At 38.6% G+C, this 17,345-nt stretch overlaps 1 protein-coding gene across 1 annotated transcript in view; it reads right to left on the bottom strand.

The window, feature by feature from the left end:
• Positions 1–2,535: 2,535 nt before the first annotated feature.
• The window catches only part of myo1f (myosin IF), a 36,428-nt gene continuing 21,618 nt past the window's right edge, over positions 2,536–17,345 (bottom strand). Inside the window, exons 16-28 of the mRNA XM_046871749.1 lie at positions 17,220–17,301; positions 14,146–14,252; positions 12,562–12,660; positions 11,502–11,646; positions 11,050–11,164; positions 9,251–9,420; positions 7,992–8,137; positions 7,056–7,202; positions 5,369–5,517; positions 5,215–5,271; positions 4,201–4,402; positions 3,640–3,812; positions 2,536–3,314 (exon numbers count right to left, since the gene is read on the bottom strand). Coding sequence (XP_046727705.1) covers positions 3,238–3,314; positions 3,640–3,812; positions 4,201–4,402; positions 5,215–5,271; positions 5,369–5,517; positions 7,056–7,202; positions 7,992–8,137; positions 9,251–9,420; positions 11,050–11,164; positions 11,502–11,646; positions 12,562–12,660; positions 14,146–14,252; positions 17,220–17,301 — 1,669 coding nt within the window. The 3' untranslated portion in view covers positions 2,536–3,237. The remainder of the gene's footprint in view (positions 3,315–3,639; positions 3,813–4,200; positions 4,403–5,214; positions 5,272–5,368; positions 5,518–7,055; positions 7,203–7,991; positions 8,138–9,250; positions 9,421–11,049; positions 11,165–11,501; positions 11,647–12,561; positions 12,661–14,145; positions 14,253–17,219; positions 17,302–17,345) is intronic.

A 17,345-nucleotide genomic window follows, 5' to 3' on the forward strand; every position in this document is an offset into this window, starting at 1 on the left:
TGGTACGAAGGCTTCACTGTGTGTGAACGTAAAGCCCTGCAAATAGTGGTCAGTATCGCCCAACGCATCACTGGCACCCAACTACCTGCCATTATACACCTTCACCACATCAGATGTCTGCGCAGAGCTCACAACATCAACAAGGACTTTTCACATCCCATTTACAAACTGTTTAATCTCCTTCCATCAAGAAGGAGATACAGGAACATATACACCAAAACCAGCAGGTTCAGGGACGTTTTTTTTTCATCCACCATCACACTACTGAACTCTACACTTTACACTCTACACTCTACACTTACTGTATAAACACTGTGAATAACGTCTGTACAATTATACGTAAATACATTGTACGTTATATATTGTATTTTTATACTCCTCATTCTCTACACATATTGTGCCTTGCACATTTTTCTAATGCCATAACCATATAATCCTACTTGTTGTTCCTTTACAACAGTGTCTGCACATTTTTTCAATGCCATAGCCTTAGAACCATTTACTTATACTTCTCAACAATGTCCACACATCTCTGCACTGATATAGCCTTCATATATAAGGAGATACAGGAACATACGCACCAGAAACAGCAGGTTCAGGGACATCTTTTTTTTTTCTTAAATGCCATAATCGTATAACCTTTCACTTCTGCACATTCCTCTATAATGCTATAGCCTTAGAACCATTTGTCTGTACTTCTTAGTGATGTCCACACGTCTCTGCACTGTTATAGCCTTTATATTTATTCACTGTACATATGCTTACATAAATATCACATGCTGTAAATATGCTACATATTTATCTGCACTTTTTGCACGATTCTGGTAGATGCCAAACTGCATTTTGTTGCTTTGTACCTGTACAATGTACAATATTTATCTATCTATCTATCTATCTATCTATCTATCTATCTATCTATCTATCTATCTATCTATCTATCTATCTATCTATCTATCTATCTATCTGGTGGTTGTTCATCCTGTATACATTCATTAGATAATAAACTTTGATATTCTTTTGTATTAATATATAATATGATGCAAGGACCAGTTACCAGCGTGACGCTAAAACATTTAGTAATGGCAAATTTTACTTAAGAACATGTCAGAGCCCAAACATCTTTACTTTAACTTGAGTAAAAAAGTGTAGTCAGATCTTCAACTTTTGTCAGAGTCTTTTAAAACATGAGTATCTGTACTTCTACTCGAGGGAAGGACGTGTGTTGACGTTTGGCCATTTTTAATGTGGGTGATTTCACATACCTGAAATGGACAACACAATTGATGAAATGCCATTTTCAGACCATTAAGACCTGGACTCCAGATATTTAGAGCTCGAGTCCATGAAGTAGTGACATGTACACAGAAATCTGTGTTCTGTTTATGTTGAAAGGATTTGTTGGGTATTTGCACTGCCAATCAGGTTTTACTCTCAGGAATCCCTTTTGTGTGTGAGTGTGTGTTTATATACACACTCACACACCTCGTCCTCAAATATTACGCACCTTTTAAGAATGCAGTTGGATGCAAAGTGTACCTGCAGGACCTGTTCTACAAACGTGTAACTGTGAAATCTGCAACTCTGAATGTGCAGCTTCCACAGATACCAGCTCTAATTAACGTTCATTGGAAACTAAAATGAAAACTCGAAGAACAACTCAAAAACAGTTGAAGCAGACGCGATTCGATTTCCACTTTGGTTTATGAGTATCTACAGTTGTGTGTTCTGAAGGATTCTGGAAGTCTGCTATTTTTCCTCTATAGCTCTATAGCAGGAGATTTTCCACTCCAACACATTGAAACTTCAGCTAATGAAAAGCATATCTTCATGCTGGAACAGGGTTTTGGGTCTCCTAGTTCAAGTAAATGGAAATTGTCCTGCATCCAAAGACATCCTGTACAAACGTGTGCCATCAGCTTTGTGATAACTGTTCTGGAAAGAACCACATATGGCTGGGAAAATCAGGGGTCCCAATACTTTTGTCCATATAGTGTAACAAACCACTGACACTAGAGACTCCTTCCAAAAGCAAAGGTATAAAGACATACAGCAATCAGTTGGCAGTAAGTTTGTTGACTAGTCCTGCTTAGCTGATCATATCACAGTCGTACATACTCATTGTCATGACCTCATCACATCTCGCACTGCACCACGCTGTCTGAGATCCTCCAGCACTGCTCGACTGGTACCTCCTTCTTTCAGAATGAGAGGTAAGTACACTTCAAGGCTCTTCTCTGTTCTGGCACCGAGGTGGTGGAATGAACTTCCCCTAGATGTCCATACAGCGGAGTCCCTGATTACCTTCAAACGACGACTGAAGACCTACCTCTTCCTGAAACACTTAAAGTAGCACTTTCCAAGTTTGTAGAATTCTATTTATATTAAGTTTGTAATCTTGCGTACCAGTGTAGATTTATTCATAACTAGAGACTCAAAGCACTTTTGTACGTCACTCTGGATAAGGGCGTCTGCTAAATGCCGCAAATGTTAATGTAAATGTAGTCATAATCGTTCGTAGTCATGCAATCAAGCAGGTCTGGGTGTGGAATCCTTTTTACTCACATATTTGGAAAAAAAGAACATTTACAGCTTTTTTTGGAAACAAAAAGCTCCCTAAGATGATGTTTAATTAAAAATATTCAACATAGAGACAAACATTTACAGAAAGACTTTTTTTAATGTAAAGTGTGAATATTAGTACCTTTGATTTGTATTTTCAAGACTTGGAATGGCATTAATACTATATATAAAAAATAAAAAAAAAATAAAAAATGATATAAACTATATAAAAATGGTAAATACTCCATATGGACTGTATTCTTGATTTTTTGTGTGTGTGTTTAAAACAGTGCCATGTTGTGTTTGTGCAGCAGGAGTGATGGCTGTGTGTGTGTTGTGTGTGTGTGTGTGTGTGTGTGTGTGTGTTTGTGTCGGGGGGAATTTATAATTCAAAATAACATAATGCCTTTGCAAGTAAAAATATATATTTGTCCTTTGAAAAAAAAAAAAAAAAAGAAGTTCCAGTCTAATCCGGTTTCTGTCAGAGCGCACGTGGACCATTGCAATGTTACAACACGCCACCAGTGAATCCTCTGTGCTCATGTTTAACGCTCGTGTCCCTGACCCGTGCGCCTCGTCATCACCAGACGCATATCCTGAGGTTTCGGAGGTTCGGAAGGCTTGATGAACAAAGTGAGGTCAGAGGTCACAGTTCGGAGTTGTGGAGTTCTGGGCTTCTCAGATTTTCTCTACGTAATTTCCAGGGAATAAACCCTCTTTCCCGTGCATCCTGCCAGTCCACCAACCAGACATATCTTAAAAAAATAAAGAAAGAAGGATGAAGTATATGAAAGAAAAGTAGTAAATGGTGCATAGCGGTACTCGAAAGTTTGCGAACCTTCAGAATTGTCTCTGTTTAAACCCAATTAAACGAACGAGTCATAAACTTTATTTATTTATTTACCAAAGAAAATCTAATATTAGATATATGTAAGTGTGAACCCTCAAAAAAGAGCAGATGATCTTAGTCATGTACTTATCAAACCTATATGATCTCCCACCAGGGGGCAGTATAGACGCATCAGTAATTAGTCATATATTTTGTGTAGTTTCATTTGTGCCTCTTTAATCGTTTCTCACCGTCTTTAATGAGGTCTATAACATCACCGACATCAAAACTGAGCTCGTCCACGTCCTGACCGACGTACTGATACAGCGCACGACATCGGGGCCCCTGCGGTCGGGGTGCTGCTTTGGGCCGGCTGCTGGGGGCCGGAGGAGGACGTTGACTGATGCTTCTTTTTCTTTGCATTCTTAAAAAAAAAAGAATTCAAAAAAAGAAAAACAACAGACTAAATATTTTCTTTAAATGAAATTACATTAATGAGAAAAACCGGCAGATGTTATGACATCATAATAATTAGCATATAGGAAGCTGCAGAAAATCTCGAAAAAACAGAAATGCAATTTTTATATAAGGACTGAATTTATTACGGTTATTGTTACGTATATGATTGAGCTTTGAGTGAAAAAAATATTTCAATTAGCTTTAGATTTCAAAGAACTGATACATTTCAAAGAAAATAAATAGATGTATATTGGTATTTAGCTGATACTTAATAGTTCAATATTGCAATCAGTAAGACGGAAAGTAAGACAAGTGTGTGTGTGTGTGTGTGTGTGTGTGTGTTTCTCTCTTACCCAGACACACCCTGATCAGGTACGTTGAGGAAGTCCAGGTTAGCAGGCTGTGTGTGCTGGGCTGTACCTCGTCTGCTTTTCTGAGAGTCCAGTTTGGGCAGGGCAGCGTTGGGCGGTCGGTTCCACTTATCGGGTTTGGAGTAGGTCTGCTCCTGCGGCTGAACGTGTCCACGCGAAAACTGCGCCGCTCCGTTCTGGTAACCTGTAAACAAAAACATACGCAGATTGTTGTAAATTTGATATCACTGAGATTATTATTAATGAAATAACAAACTGGTTTGTTATTTATATAATTATTCGTGGATTATTATTATGAGTAGTAGATAGGCTATACTTTTATTATTAAGAAAGCGATCAATAATTTAAGACCAGTATTTGATATGTCGATCGTAACGTTCGTACGTCAATACGAAGCATCGCAACACTACGGGGAGCGAGGCGTGTCCTGAGAGTCACATAGAATACAGATTAACATGGCAGAGGTAGAGCTGCGTCCTTTTGTCTTATTTCTTTGTTAAATTTTATTATACTTAGTGGCCATATAATGTAACTAAGTACCAAAATATCACGATATTATGGATAATAAAATTTAACTGAGTGCCTCCTTGGCATACCAAACTTAGGTGTATATAAACTTTTGTCCTTATATTGCATATAAGATCTGTATGCATATAATACTGGGTATAAATCTTTTTTGATGCATATATTGTTGTATGTAGAAGCTTCTGTCACCATGACAAACTCCTACATTCAGACAAGTTAGTATACTATAGCTATAAACAGTTACAGCTCTATAATGTATAGTTTGTCAGTTAATATGGCACGTACCTGTATAGTCCCGTAATAAGCCGTTACTATAGTAACAGTAACTTTTTGAAAAGAGTGAATTCACAAACAAATCTGCTATTTGCCTCTAAACTGCTGAGTTACAGAGACTCAATGAACACCTTACGACCAATCAGACATAAGAATTCGAGAGTGTTGTAATGTAAACAGGAATACGATGAAACACACCTCGGTTGGGGGCCTGACGGCCTCCGTGTGAAGGCTGCATGCTTTTTCTTGTCGGTTCTGCAACGAGAAACATACAATGTTCCGTGTTCATTGAAGCCGTTTTGCATGTTGACAGATCAGAGTCACAGAGACAATCAAGCAACACGTCACTCACTGGACGTCTTGGGCAGTCCGTCTCCTACGCTGATGTTCAGAGTTTTTCCTGCAGGTTTGATCGCAGCCATGTCTCCCTGTCCTCTAGAAAACATCAGCATGCGGTTCCCTCCTCCTCCCCATCCCTCCTTCTTCACACGAAACTCCAGCCTGGATGGATTACACACTTGGATTAAATGCATTCTGTATCATTTATCTTACACACACACACACACACACACACACACACAGACACACACACTTGTGAAACCATATGAGCACCTAAAAATACACTATATGGGCAAAAGTATTAGGACACCTTGTACAGGACTGTCTTTAGATGCAGCATAATACAATTTTGCATTCACTTGAACTTTGGAAACCCAAACCTTTTCCAGCATGGTAATGCCCCTGTGCACAAAGCCAGCTCCATGAAGATATTCTTTGCATGGTTTAGAGAGGAAGATCTTGAGCGGCCTGCTCTAGAGCTCTGATCTCAACCCTACCGAACAGCTTTGGGATGAATTTTACATGCTGACTGCACCCCCAGGTCTCCTCACCTCACTACCTGATCTTACAAACACCCTTGTGGATGATAAACACAAACGTCCATAAGTACACTCCAAATTTTAGTGGAACATCTTCCCAGAAGAGTGGAGGGAATTATAAGAGCAAATTATGAATAAATGTGGAATGCAATGCTCGAAAATCACATACCGTACTTATGATCAGGTGTCCGCAAACTTTTGCCAATATAGTGTATATAAAGGGGGCTTTTTTTTGTACTTGTCACATCACAGAACAGTGAAATTCTTTCTTTGTATAGCCCAACAATGTTAGGAAACTGGGGTCAGAGCACAGGGTCAGCCGTGATACATCACCCCTGGAACACAGAGGCTTCAGGGCATCAGGGCCCAAGAGTGGCAGCTTGGCAACCCTGGGGTTTGAACCGCTAACCTTCCAATCAGTAGTTTAGGAGGATGATTAAAGTGTATATCTTAATCTAAGTATGTGTGTGTGTGTGTGTGTGTGTGTGTGGCAGAGATTGCAGAAGTACACACATCCTTTAGATGTGAAGTGGAGAAGTAGAGATACTTATGTTTTAAAAGAAGTTTTGGCTCTGACATGTACTTAATAGTCATAACTACCACCTATTTTAGTCACGCTGGTAAATGAACCTCACGTCATATTAATATATTAATATAAAATAATTTCAAATGTCGTTATCTAATGAATCTTTCCAGGCTGAACATCCACCATATAGAAAAGATGAAGAAAGTCTCTGTTCTCAGTCATGTTTGCATCACTGACTCCCTCTGTCTCATCCACGTTAACCCCAGACTTCTTGTTGCCTTCTGCCTGCTCGTTGTGAGCTTCGTAAACTAGCCCACGTCTGTGGTGGGTGAGAGCCAGGAAATGGTACACCAGTGGTAGATTGAAAAAGCCGCTCAATTACAAGAAATAGGTTGATGTGCTAAAAATGTGTAAACATTGATCATGTCACCAAAGAGATTCAAACTAAAGTAATGAGTCTGGTTTGAAAATGTACGAAGAAGAAAGTATATTTGTGTAAAAATTCAATGATTAAAAGTCAGAAGTTGTGCAAAAAATTAAAAATTAAGTACTGATAGCAAAAAAATCTACTTAAATACAGTAAGGAATAATTCGTACTTCATTACTTCCCATCTCAAGGGTGCGTGTGTGTATACCTGTCGTTGAAGACCAGTGTGAGTTTGCTCTTGGTCTGCTCCTCGTAGCGCTTACACAGCAAGCTCAGAAACTCGGTCTTAAACAGGGACTCCAGCAGGCTGTCGTACTGAGCCTCGTGCAGGATGAAGAAATCGTCCTGTCTTGTGCTAGAGCCAAAAACAAGTGAAAACTAAGTTAATAAATAAACAAACGAACGAAATAATAATTACATTAAAAAAAAATTATATGGACATGCTGAAAAAATTCCCAGTCTCAGTACTGGAATAATTCTGTCTGCATCCTAATTCAGATCATAAATAAATCGCTTCATGAATTGAGATGATGGAGAATGAATCTGGTTTATATGATACATGTTTAAATACACTGTATAGACAATAGGATTGGGACACCTGACTTACAAGTTCCAGCATGACAATGTTGTCAATCTCGGACCATAGTGTCTGAAAGGAGAATGCTGAGCAAAGTGCATTCCATCTTGGATCATTCCTCCCACCCACTAAACACCAGTCGGTGTGAGGAAAACGTTCAGTGACAGATTCATCCTACCACAGAGCACTGCGGGAGATCATTTCTGAGTCCATCAAACTATAGAACTCCTCCCAATGAGTGTTAAACAGCTGCTCCACAATGTAAATGTTAAACATTATAAATAATATAGATATAAATATAGTTATATTTATATGTTATATTTATATATTTTCATGCCACACGTGATAATTTCATGATAATTACTGCGTGAGGGATTTCAGTGCTGCGGATATTTGAATACAAAACTCATGAAAAGTGATCTGAGATATTTTCACACCCTCATGATCAAACCTCAAGCCCCTGCAGTGAGCGCTAGGTGACTGACGTGTGGTGGCTCTGCTGCGGTCTGGTGGGCAAAACAGGCAGACGATTTGCAGAAATGAGTCAGTGCTTTCACAGCTCCTAACCTCAGCGAAACGGAGCGTATGGACCCCACTTCGAGTTTTCTCTTCAGCACTTCCTTGATCTGGCCTTTCTCCGGGCCCTTCTTGATCTTCTCTCGTCCGATCAGGTAGATGCCCTTCGGTGTCAGGATCAAATCCCTTTTAATAGACTGGACAAAAAAAACCAACAGAAAGATTACACATCAGTTTTATAATTGGCTGCTTTTGGTAATAATTATAATGTGCGAATAAAAAAAAACATTTAATTCATAAAACCATTTGCCTTATTGAATATTTTCAATTGTGGCCCTTCATTATATCATACTGTCACATCTAGTTATTAGCATTCACCTATTGTCTATCATCACATCTAGTTATTCGCATTCAGCTAATTTGTCTCATTACATCGAGTTATTAGCATTCAGCTAGTTATTAGCATTCAGCTAATTTGTCTCATTACATTTAGCTATTATCAAATCAAATTTTTTTTATATCCTCACATCTTGTTATTAGCATTTACCTATTTTGCCTCATCACATCTAGTTATTAGCATTTATATAGTTTTTATTGCAAAATGTATTTATCAGCGTTCACCTATTTTGCATTGTCACATCTAGTTATCATTTAGCTATTTTTTATTGTAACATCTAGTTATTAGCATATAGCTATTTTTTATTGTAACATCTAATTATTAGCATTTAGCTAGTTTGTATTGTCAAATCGAGTTATTAGCATTTAGCTAGTTTGTATTGTCACATCTAGTTATTAGCATTTAGCTAGTTTGCATTGTCAAATCAAGTTATTAGCATTCAGCTAGTTTTTATAGACACATCTAGTTATTAGCATTTAGCTAGTTTGCATTGTCACATCTAGTTATTAGCATTCAGCTATTTTGTATAGTCACATCTAGGTATTAGCCTTCAGATAGTTTGTATTGTGACATCTAGTTATTAGTATTTAGCTAGTTTGTGCGTTTGAATATTTGATTAATCGAATCATTCGTCTCATCAATAATTTAAATTGTCGCCACTCGTTACAGCTCATTATCCCTTTCTCAGTCTGAATACTGGATTGCGATTGGCTGGGAGTTCAGAGTTGAAGGTAGCACAGGTAGTTTGCCGTCAGTTGAATCAGCGTTCTAAAGAAATGCGCTGCTTATAAACAACCCTAACCATAGAATCTAAAAAATTCGTAATAAAACTCAGTTAAATGAAACGAATCTTATTGAAATCCTTTATCTTTTCAGTCAGCTCTCAGTCAGCCGGTCACTTCTAAGACCATACCTTAAATCTGCGGTCGTATTTATTCACCGAGTCAGCAAAATCAATTCGCTCTCTCTTGGCCAGGAACTGACGCAGTTCAGGCCTCTCCTCCATGCCCAGATAATCCCCAACAAAGTTCCTGTTAATGCTGTTCCTGCGCCGCTCCTTCGAGTTGTAGAGAATATCCGAAGCTGGAGAAGAAAAAAAAAAACCACAGAAATTAAGAAAGTTTGTTTTTTTAAAGGCAGTGTCCCTTTGTTGAGTGTCTTTCACCAAATATTTTGACGATATTTTAAATATTTACATACAACATTCCAAAAGTAAAAACATTCCAAAGGAGACACATCTAGTTTTTAGCATTCAGCTCTTTTGCACTGTCAGGTCTAATTATTAGCATTCAGGTAGTTTGCACTGTCATGTGTAGTTATTAACATTAAGCTAGTTTGCACGGTTATGTCCAGTTATTAGCATTCAGGTAGTTTTCACTGCCATGTCTAGTTATTAGCATTCAGGTAGTTTTCACTGTCATGCCTAGTTATTAGCATTCAGGTAGTTTTCACTGTCATGTCCAGTTATTAGCATTCAGGTAGTTTTCACTGTCATGTCTAGTTATTAGCATTCAGGTAGTTTTCACTGTCATGTCTAGTTATTAGCATTCAGCTAGTTTGCACTGTCATGTGTAGTTATTAGCATTCAGTTAGTTTGCACTGTCATGTCTAGTTATTAGCATTAAGCTAGTTTGCACGGTCATGTCCAGTTATTAGCATTCAGGTAGTTTTCACTGTCAGATCTAGTTATTAGCATTCAGATAGTTTTCACTGTCAGGTTTAGCTATTAGCATTAAGCTAGTTTGCACTGGCATGTCCAGTTTTTAGCATTCAGGTAGTTTTCACTGTCATGTCCAGTTATTAGCATTCAGGTAGTTTTCACCGTCATGTCCAGTTATTAGCATTCAGGTAGTTTTCACTGTCAGGTATAGTTATTAGCATTCAGGTAGTTTTCACTGTCATGTCTAGTTATTAGCATTCAGGTAGTTTTCACTGTCATGTCTAGTTATTAGCATTCAGCTAGTTTGCACTGTCATGTCTAGTTATTAGCATTAAGCTAGTTTGCACTGTCATGTCTAGTTATTAGCATTAAGCTAGTTTGCACGGTCATGTCCAGTTATTAGCATTCAGGTAGTTTTCACTGTCATGTCTAGTTATTAGCATTCAGGTAGTTTTCACTGTCATGTCTAGTTATTATCATTCAGGTAGTTTTCACGGTCAGGTCTAGTTATTAGCATTCAGCTAGCTTGCACTGTCATGTCTAATTATTAGCATTGCGACATCTAGCGTTTAGATGTATTGCATTGACCTTTTGCCTTTTTGAAATCAATGAATTGACATGCAATGCATTTCTACCAAAAAAAAAAAAATATCAGTGGTTATTTTATTTTTCATTTGAATGTATTTGTCTGTTAATTTGTCTTTCTCCTGACATACTGATACATAATACTGGTTATTATTAACATTTACTTTTGTTCAGAAATCAGCTCTAGTTCAATTGACTCTGGTTCAAGGTCTGGACCCAAAAATGATCGCTGCTCGCTGGTGAGTCAAATCAGACTCAATAAACAGGAAAAGCAGCTTGCTGACCCCCTCACGTTTACATGTTGCAATTTTGCAAAATGCAAACTTGTCTGCAAACTGTTGCTGAGGAAGTATGCATGGTTTCTTTGGTGGAACTTGTGTGTGAGGATCTCTGTGAACTGCAAGTTTAACTATTAACAGAAAACCTGTATTCGCTTTATGGTTTATAGCTTATTAAATCTCTCGTACCCTCCTCTCTCATCTGCTCGTACTTCCTTCTGGCGATATACTTCCTCCAGGCTTTCTGGATGGTCCTGGCGAATGTGTCAAACTTCCTCTCACGCATCTCTTCCAGCAGAAACAGCTAAGAGCGAAAGAGGTTTTTTAAATCAACCTGGAGCTAAATAGTAGTTCGATTAGGTCTATCTTATAAAACAGAATGCTTGAATGTATTTTTATTTAATAGATTACATAGATATTAGATGTTACTGTCACAAAATCATTCAGCAAAACAGATCCATATATTGTTAAAATGGTCTATAGTGCAGTACAAATTTCTAAACATAACCCTACAGGCTTTTGTAGCAAATCTTTGCTTGACATTTCAATCAAGTGCAATGGTTTTAGTTCTTTAGCTTAATGTAGCACATCAGCCAAGAGACTAGCTACAGGACTACAGATGTTAGCATATTCGCTCATACCGACTCTGGGTTTTTAACAAAGATCTTAGTGCGGCCCAGCTGGTATTGATCGTTGTCCATATTTACGGAGCGCAGTAGATGCAGGACACCTTGCTGTTCTCCTCCACGCCAGTGCGGGAACGTCTCTGGGGTCAGTATAGCGTACCTGAGACACAAACACCCAAGCATAAGCATTAATAGCACACTGTCTTGACATTCATTTTATGAATTTTCATTATTTTCCTTGATCTTCAATTAGAGGTCGACCAATTAATCGTTTTTGCAGATTAATCGGCACCGATAGTTGATTGCTGGAACTATTGGCTATCAGGAAACATTTGTAGTTTTTCCGAGTTGCATTATACAGTACGAGAGTGACCTCTAGAGGCACATTACTGAGACCATGTGCTGTTTGTTTGATGTTTTTTTTTTTTTTTTAGATTTTGGATGTAACTGATTGTTTCAGTTTAAATGCATGTCTTTTATCTACCTCAATATTTATTAGGATTGATATATTCATATTTATTTCATTTAGCACATTAGTACTGTTTTTTTTATTTTTGTTATAAAGTTCAGTAATAATTTACATGGAGTATGTTTTTTTTTTTTCCGGTTGATTAATTGGTTATCGGCAAGTACAATCCAACCTAGCTATCGGTATCTATAAAATCCACTATCGGTCTCTCTGCAATAGCATCCAAGATTTAATTGGCAAAAAGCTCAAACTTTTTCTGTTGCTCTGGGAACCATTTGCTACATTACCCAGTTTGAATCCCGGCTTCTTTCCTAGCTACTTTAGAGGGAACAATGTGGTGTCGTTTTATTCCTTTATTTTGTCCAGTTCTCTACAAAGCTTTACCTTTAACCCTTATACCACCAGCGACACGTCACCTCATAAACATCTACCTGACCTTGTCTCTGCTGTAACGCAGAGTGCTCTAGAAAAGGGGAGAACACATGACAGGTCTCCTGATTTACTTGTTAGAATTGTTTGTCTGTCAAAGAAATAAACACCTACAAGGACTTAACTTCCGTATAAACAGAGCTTCAGTCATCAGTCAATATTACGTTAATTACTCACCTCTGTAGAAACTTCTGGAAAATACGGCGGTAGGCGAACCCGGCTCTGCGCACCCTGATGTTCTCACGTAAACCCAAATACTCCACCTGATGTTTCACCCTGAGGACAAGCATCATGATAGGCTTCACATGCAGTCTTCTTAAACACAAACTAACAATGGAAACCACTTGCTTCTGAGGAAGAGAATAAGGTTGGGTCCACATAAACAGCTTAAAGATACAACCTCAATTTAAAAAAAGTTGGGACACTGTATAAAATGTAAATAAAAACAGAATGCAACGATTTGCAAATCTGACAAATACACATTCCATTCACAATTAACCAAGAATAATATCAAATATTTAAACTTAAAATAGATACTATTTTAAGGAGAAAAAAGAAAGGTAACTTTTAATTTCATGGCAAAGCTCTGAAATAAGTTGGGACAGGGCCATGTTTACTCCTGTGTAGAATCATGTCTTCTGTCCATATACTATACATCTGGGAACTGAGGAGACCAGTTACTGGAGTTTTGGCTGATACAGGATTCTAGCTGCTCAACAGTTCTGGGTGTCCTTGTTTCAAGATATGGCAAAAGTTTTCCACTGGGGAAAGGTCTAGACTGCTGGCAGTCCAGTTCAGCACCCAGACTATTCTACTACAAAGTTATGCATTCTGGATCATGTTCACACATGTCTACTTCTTTGCATGATAGAGATTTAACTTTCATTTGTGGATGACATGGCAAACTGTGTGTATATCTATACCTCTGAGGGACACACTATTTATACCCATACACTCATCTTACTGACCTGTTGTCAATTTACCTAATTTTTTTCCAACTGTTTAATTTGAATAACAATTACTTTTTGATGTTTGCCATCAAATTAAATATTACCAAATTTTTTCCTTAAAATGGTAAATTTCTGCAAATTTAAGATTTCATGTTTTCTATGTTCTATTGTGAATAAAATACTGGTTTATGCGTTCTGCAAATCATTGCATTCTGTTTTTATTTACATTTTACACAGCGTCATTTTGCAACTTTTTTGGAATTGTGGTTGTACAATGTAGATAACTGTGGATGGAGCCACGTAGAAGCCTTGATGATTTTGCATTCAAGTCTCTACCAGTGAACACTTGATTACCCCACTGATGATGAAACTATAATGAATGGACAATTGTTGTGTCAGGATGGGTTCCTTTTTTGTGTTTGGTTCCTCTCAAGGTTTCTTCCTCATAGTGTTTCAAGGTGGGGGGGGGTGTTCATCATTGGGGTTAAATAAATAGGGACCAATTAATGAATTAATGACTTTCCTGTAAAGCTGCTTTGTGACAGTGTCTCCATTTTTTAAAGCACTGTTCAAACAGAGCTAAATAAAATTAAACTGAACAATACGAACCATTTGAGTCTGAAGCCACAGGAAGGGGAAATCGTTTTTGCCAGCATGATGAATAAAACACTTCAGTTATATATGCTGGTATAGGAAAAAAACATCAGAGTTCCTCTGCTTCATGTTAAACCACATCACACTGATTCACACTGATCGTTTCCTATAACCACGTTAACCAGCCCTAAAGTAAAGCAGTGTCTCTGAGACTCACCGGCTCTCCTCCCAGTCTTTGGGCCTCTTGGTTTCGTTGGGTTTGATGCAGCGAATATAATGCGGAGTGCATTTCATCAGCGTATCCACCAGCTCGTTCGCCTGCCTCTGTAGACCAGAGTTAATTATTTTACAATCATTTTAAATAATTAATTATTTAAATAAAGCACAGATAATTATCTCAACCACCGAAAAAGAATCAAGACTTCACAGGAAACCCATTTGGCTTGTGAAAGACTTCGTAAGCAATAACAGTACTTTTACATTTATTGTGTTTTGGCAGGTGGGTCATTATGAAACAGATTACAAATTTCAGTCTAAATCAGTCTAAAAGATGATGGAGCAGTTGTAGAGGATGGAGGGATCAGTCGAGCAGTTGTAGAGAATGGGGTGTCTTCAGAGGAGTGATAGATGATAGGGTATCTTTAGAGCAGTAGTAGAGGATGGAGTATCTTTGGAGCAGTGGTAGAGGACGGTTTGTCTTTGAAACAGTGGTTGCGGATAGGGTATCTTTGAAGCAGTGGTAGAGGATGGGGTATCTTTGAAACAGTGATAAAGGATTGTTTTCTTTGGAGCAGTGGTAGAGGATAGGGTATCTTCTGATCAGTGATAAAGGATGGGGTATGTTTAGAGAAGTGATAGAGGATGGGGTATCTTTGGAACAGTGGTAGAGGACGGGGTCTCTTTAGTGGATAAGAGGGTCCATGGAGCCATGGTAGAGAATGGAGAGCTCAGTGGAACAATGATAGAAGATGGAGGAACAGGTGAAGCAGTGTGGGGTGAGATACATATCAGGCAAGTGATAGATCAGTTGTAGAGAATGGAGGGATTAGTGTAGTAGTTGTAGAGATTGGAGGGATCAGTGGAGCAGTGTTAGAGGAAGAAGGGAGTGAGGTGAGTGGTAGAGGATGGAGGGATCAGTCGAGCAGTTGTAGAGAATGGGGTGTCTTCGGAGGAGTTTTTTTTTTTGTTTGATGGTTTGTGTTAAAAATGATTTGTTTCCTGATCTTACTTTAATTTTGGAACTCGCTGTGGTTGGTCTGCCTTTCTTTTCAGTGTTGAGGTTTTCAGGAAACAGGCTGCGTATGAAGACACTGTGAAAAGGAATAATGTTGTTTGAGCTTCACATTTGCAAACGTTACACCTCACTTCGGTCGATTCTAAATATACAGCGCATATACTTACTGTTCGCTGCTCTGCATCAGCGCTATGAGGTCGGTAAAAAGCACATCTCTGTTTCTTTCACAGAAACCATTGACATCATAGGATACCTGAATTGAGACAAAATAATTTGGTCATCTTTAGGGGGGACAATTTGGACAGCAATAACCTTTTTAACATTGATGAGAAATAAATATATTAAGGAGGGGATAATCCAGGGCTAGATGGTTTGGACACCTAGCTGTGGATTATTCCCTTATACAATGGTCACTTCCCAAGCTATTAATGTTTGCAGAGCAAAACTGACTGAATGGATAAATATTTTCTTTACATATTGTATATACAGCATTAGATGTACTACTCTGTTGCTCAAATGCACATAGACAAATGCCGTAAGGCTACATTTATTTGAATGATCTTAATTACGAGTTGGTATCAAAAACTTTCGAGTTTAATGGTGCCAACGGGCGCTATTCTGACCACGTAACGTTACCACGTCTGCGATTTCATCCTGGACAGCAAGTTACAACAAAGAGCCTATGTGAAATTCTGCATGAAACTGGGCAAATCTGTCACCGACATGTTTGACATACGGCGGTGCTGCAACGAGTCGTTCAAGGTGCTTCGAGAGCGGAAGAACATCACTGGAAGGTGACGAGAGATCAGGAAGACCTTCGATGAGCACAACCTCTAAAAACGTTGAAACCGTTCAGTAACTCGTGCATGATGATCGTAAGAACAATTCACATGATCTAATTTCCACACCCACCCTACTGGCCAGACTTGGCTCCTCCAGACTTCACCGTCTTTGAAACAGTGATAAAGGATTGTTTTCTTTGGAGCAGTGGTAGAGGATGGGGTATCTTTGGAACAGTGGTAGAGGATGGGGTATCTTCTGATCAGTGATAAAGGATTGTTTTCTTTGGAGCAGTGGTAGAGGATGGGGTATCTTCTGATCAGTGATAAAGGATGGGGTATGTTTAGAGAAGTGATAGAGGATGGGGTATCTTTGAAACAGTGATAAAGGATTGTTTTCTTTGGAGCAGTGGTAGAGGATGGGGTATCTTTGAAACAGTGATAAAGGATTGTTTTCTTTGGAGCAGTGGTAGAGGATGGGGTATCTTTGAAACAGTGATAAAGGATGGGGTATGTTTAGAGAAGTGATAGAGGATGGGGTATCTTTGGAACAGTGGTAGAGGATGGGGTATCTTTGAAGCAGTGGTAGAGGATGGGGTATCTTCTGATCAGTGATAAAGGATTGTTTTCTTTGGAGCAGTGGTAGAGGATGGGGTATCTTTGAAACAGTGATAAAGGATGGGGTATGTTTAGAGAAGTGATAGAGGATGGGGTATCTTCTGATCAGTGATAAAGGATTGTTTTCTTTGGAGCAGTGGTAGAGGATGGGGTATCTTTGAAACAGTGATAAAGGATGGGGTATGTTTAGAGAAGTGATAGAGGATGGGGTATCTTTGAAGCAGTGGTAGAGGATGGGGTATCTTTGGAACAGTGGTAGAGGATGGGGTATCTTTGGAACAGTGGTAGAGGATGGGGTATCTTCTGATCAGTGATAAAGGATTGTTTTCTTTGGAGCAGTGGTAGAGGATGGGGTATCTTCTGATCAGTGATAAAGGATTGTTTTCTTTGGAGCAGTGGTAGAGGATGGGGTATCTTTGAAACAGTGATAAAGGATTGTTTTCTTTGGAGCAGTGGTAGAGGATGGAGGGATCAGTCGAGCAGTTGTAGAGAATGGAGAGCTCAGTGGAACAATGATAGAAGATGGAGGAACAGGTGAAGCAGTGTGGGGTGAGATACATATCAGGCAAGTGATAGATCAGTTGTAGAGAATGGGGTGTCTTCGGAGGAGTTTTTTTGTTTGATGGTTTGTGTTAAAAATGATTTGTTTCCTGATCTTACTTTAATTTTGGAACTCGCTGTGGTTGGTCTGCCTTTCTTTTCAGTGTTGAGGTTTTCAGGAAACAGGCTGCGTATGAAGACACTGTGAAAAGGAATAATGTTGTTTGAGCTTCACATTTGCAAACG

This window comes from Silurus meridionalis, chromosome 17 (assembly GCF_014805685.1).
Source record: "Silurus meridionalis isolate SWU-2019-XX chromosome 17, ASM1480568v1, whole genome shotgun sequence".
In the NCBI taxonomy this organism is placed as follows: Eukaryota; Metazoa; Chordata; class Actinopteri; order Siluriformes; family Siluridae; genus Silurus; species Silurus meridionalis.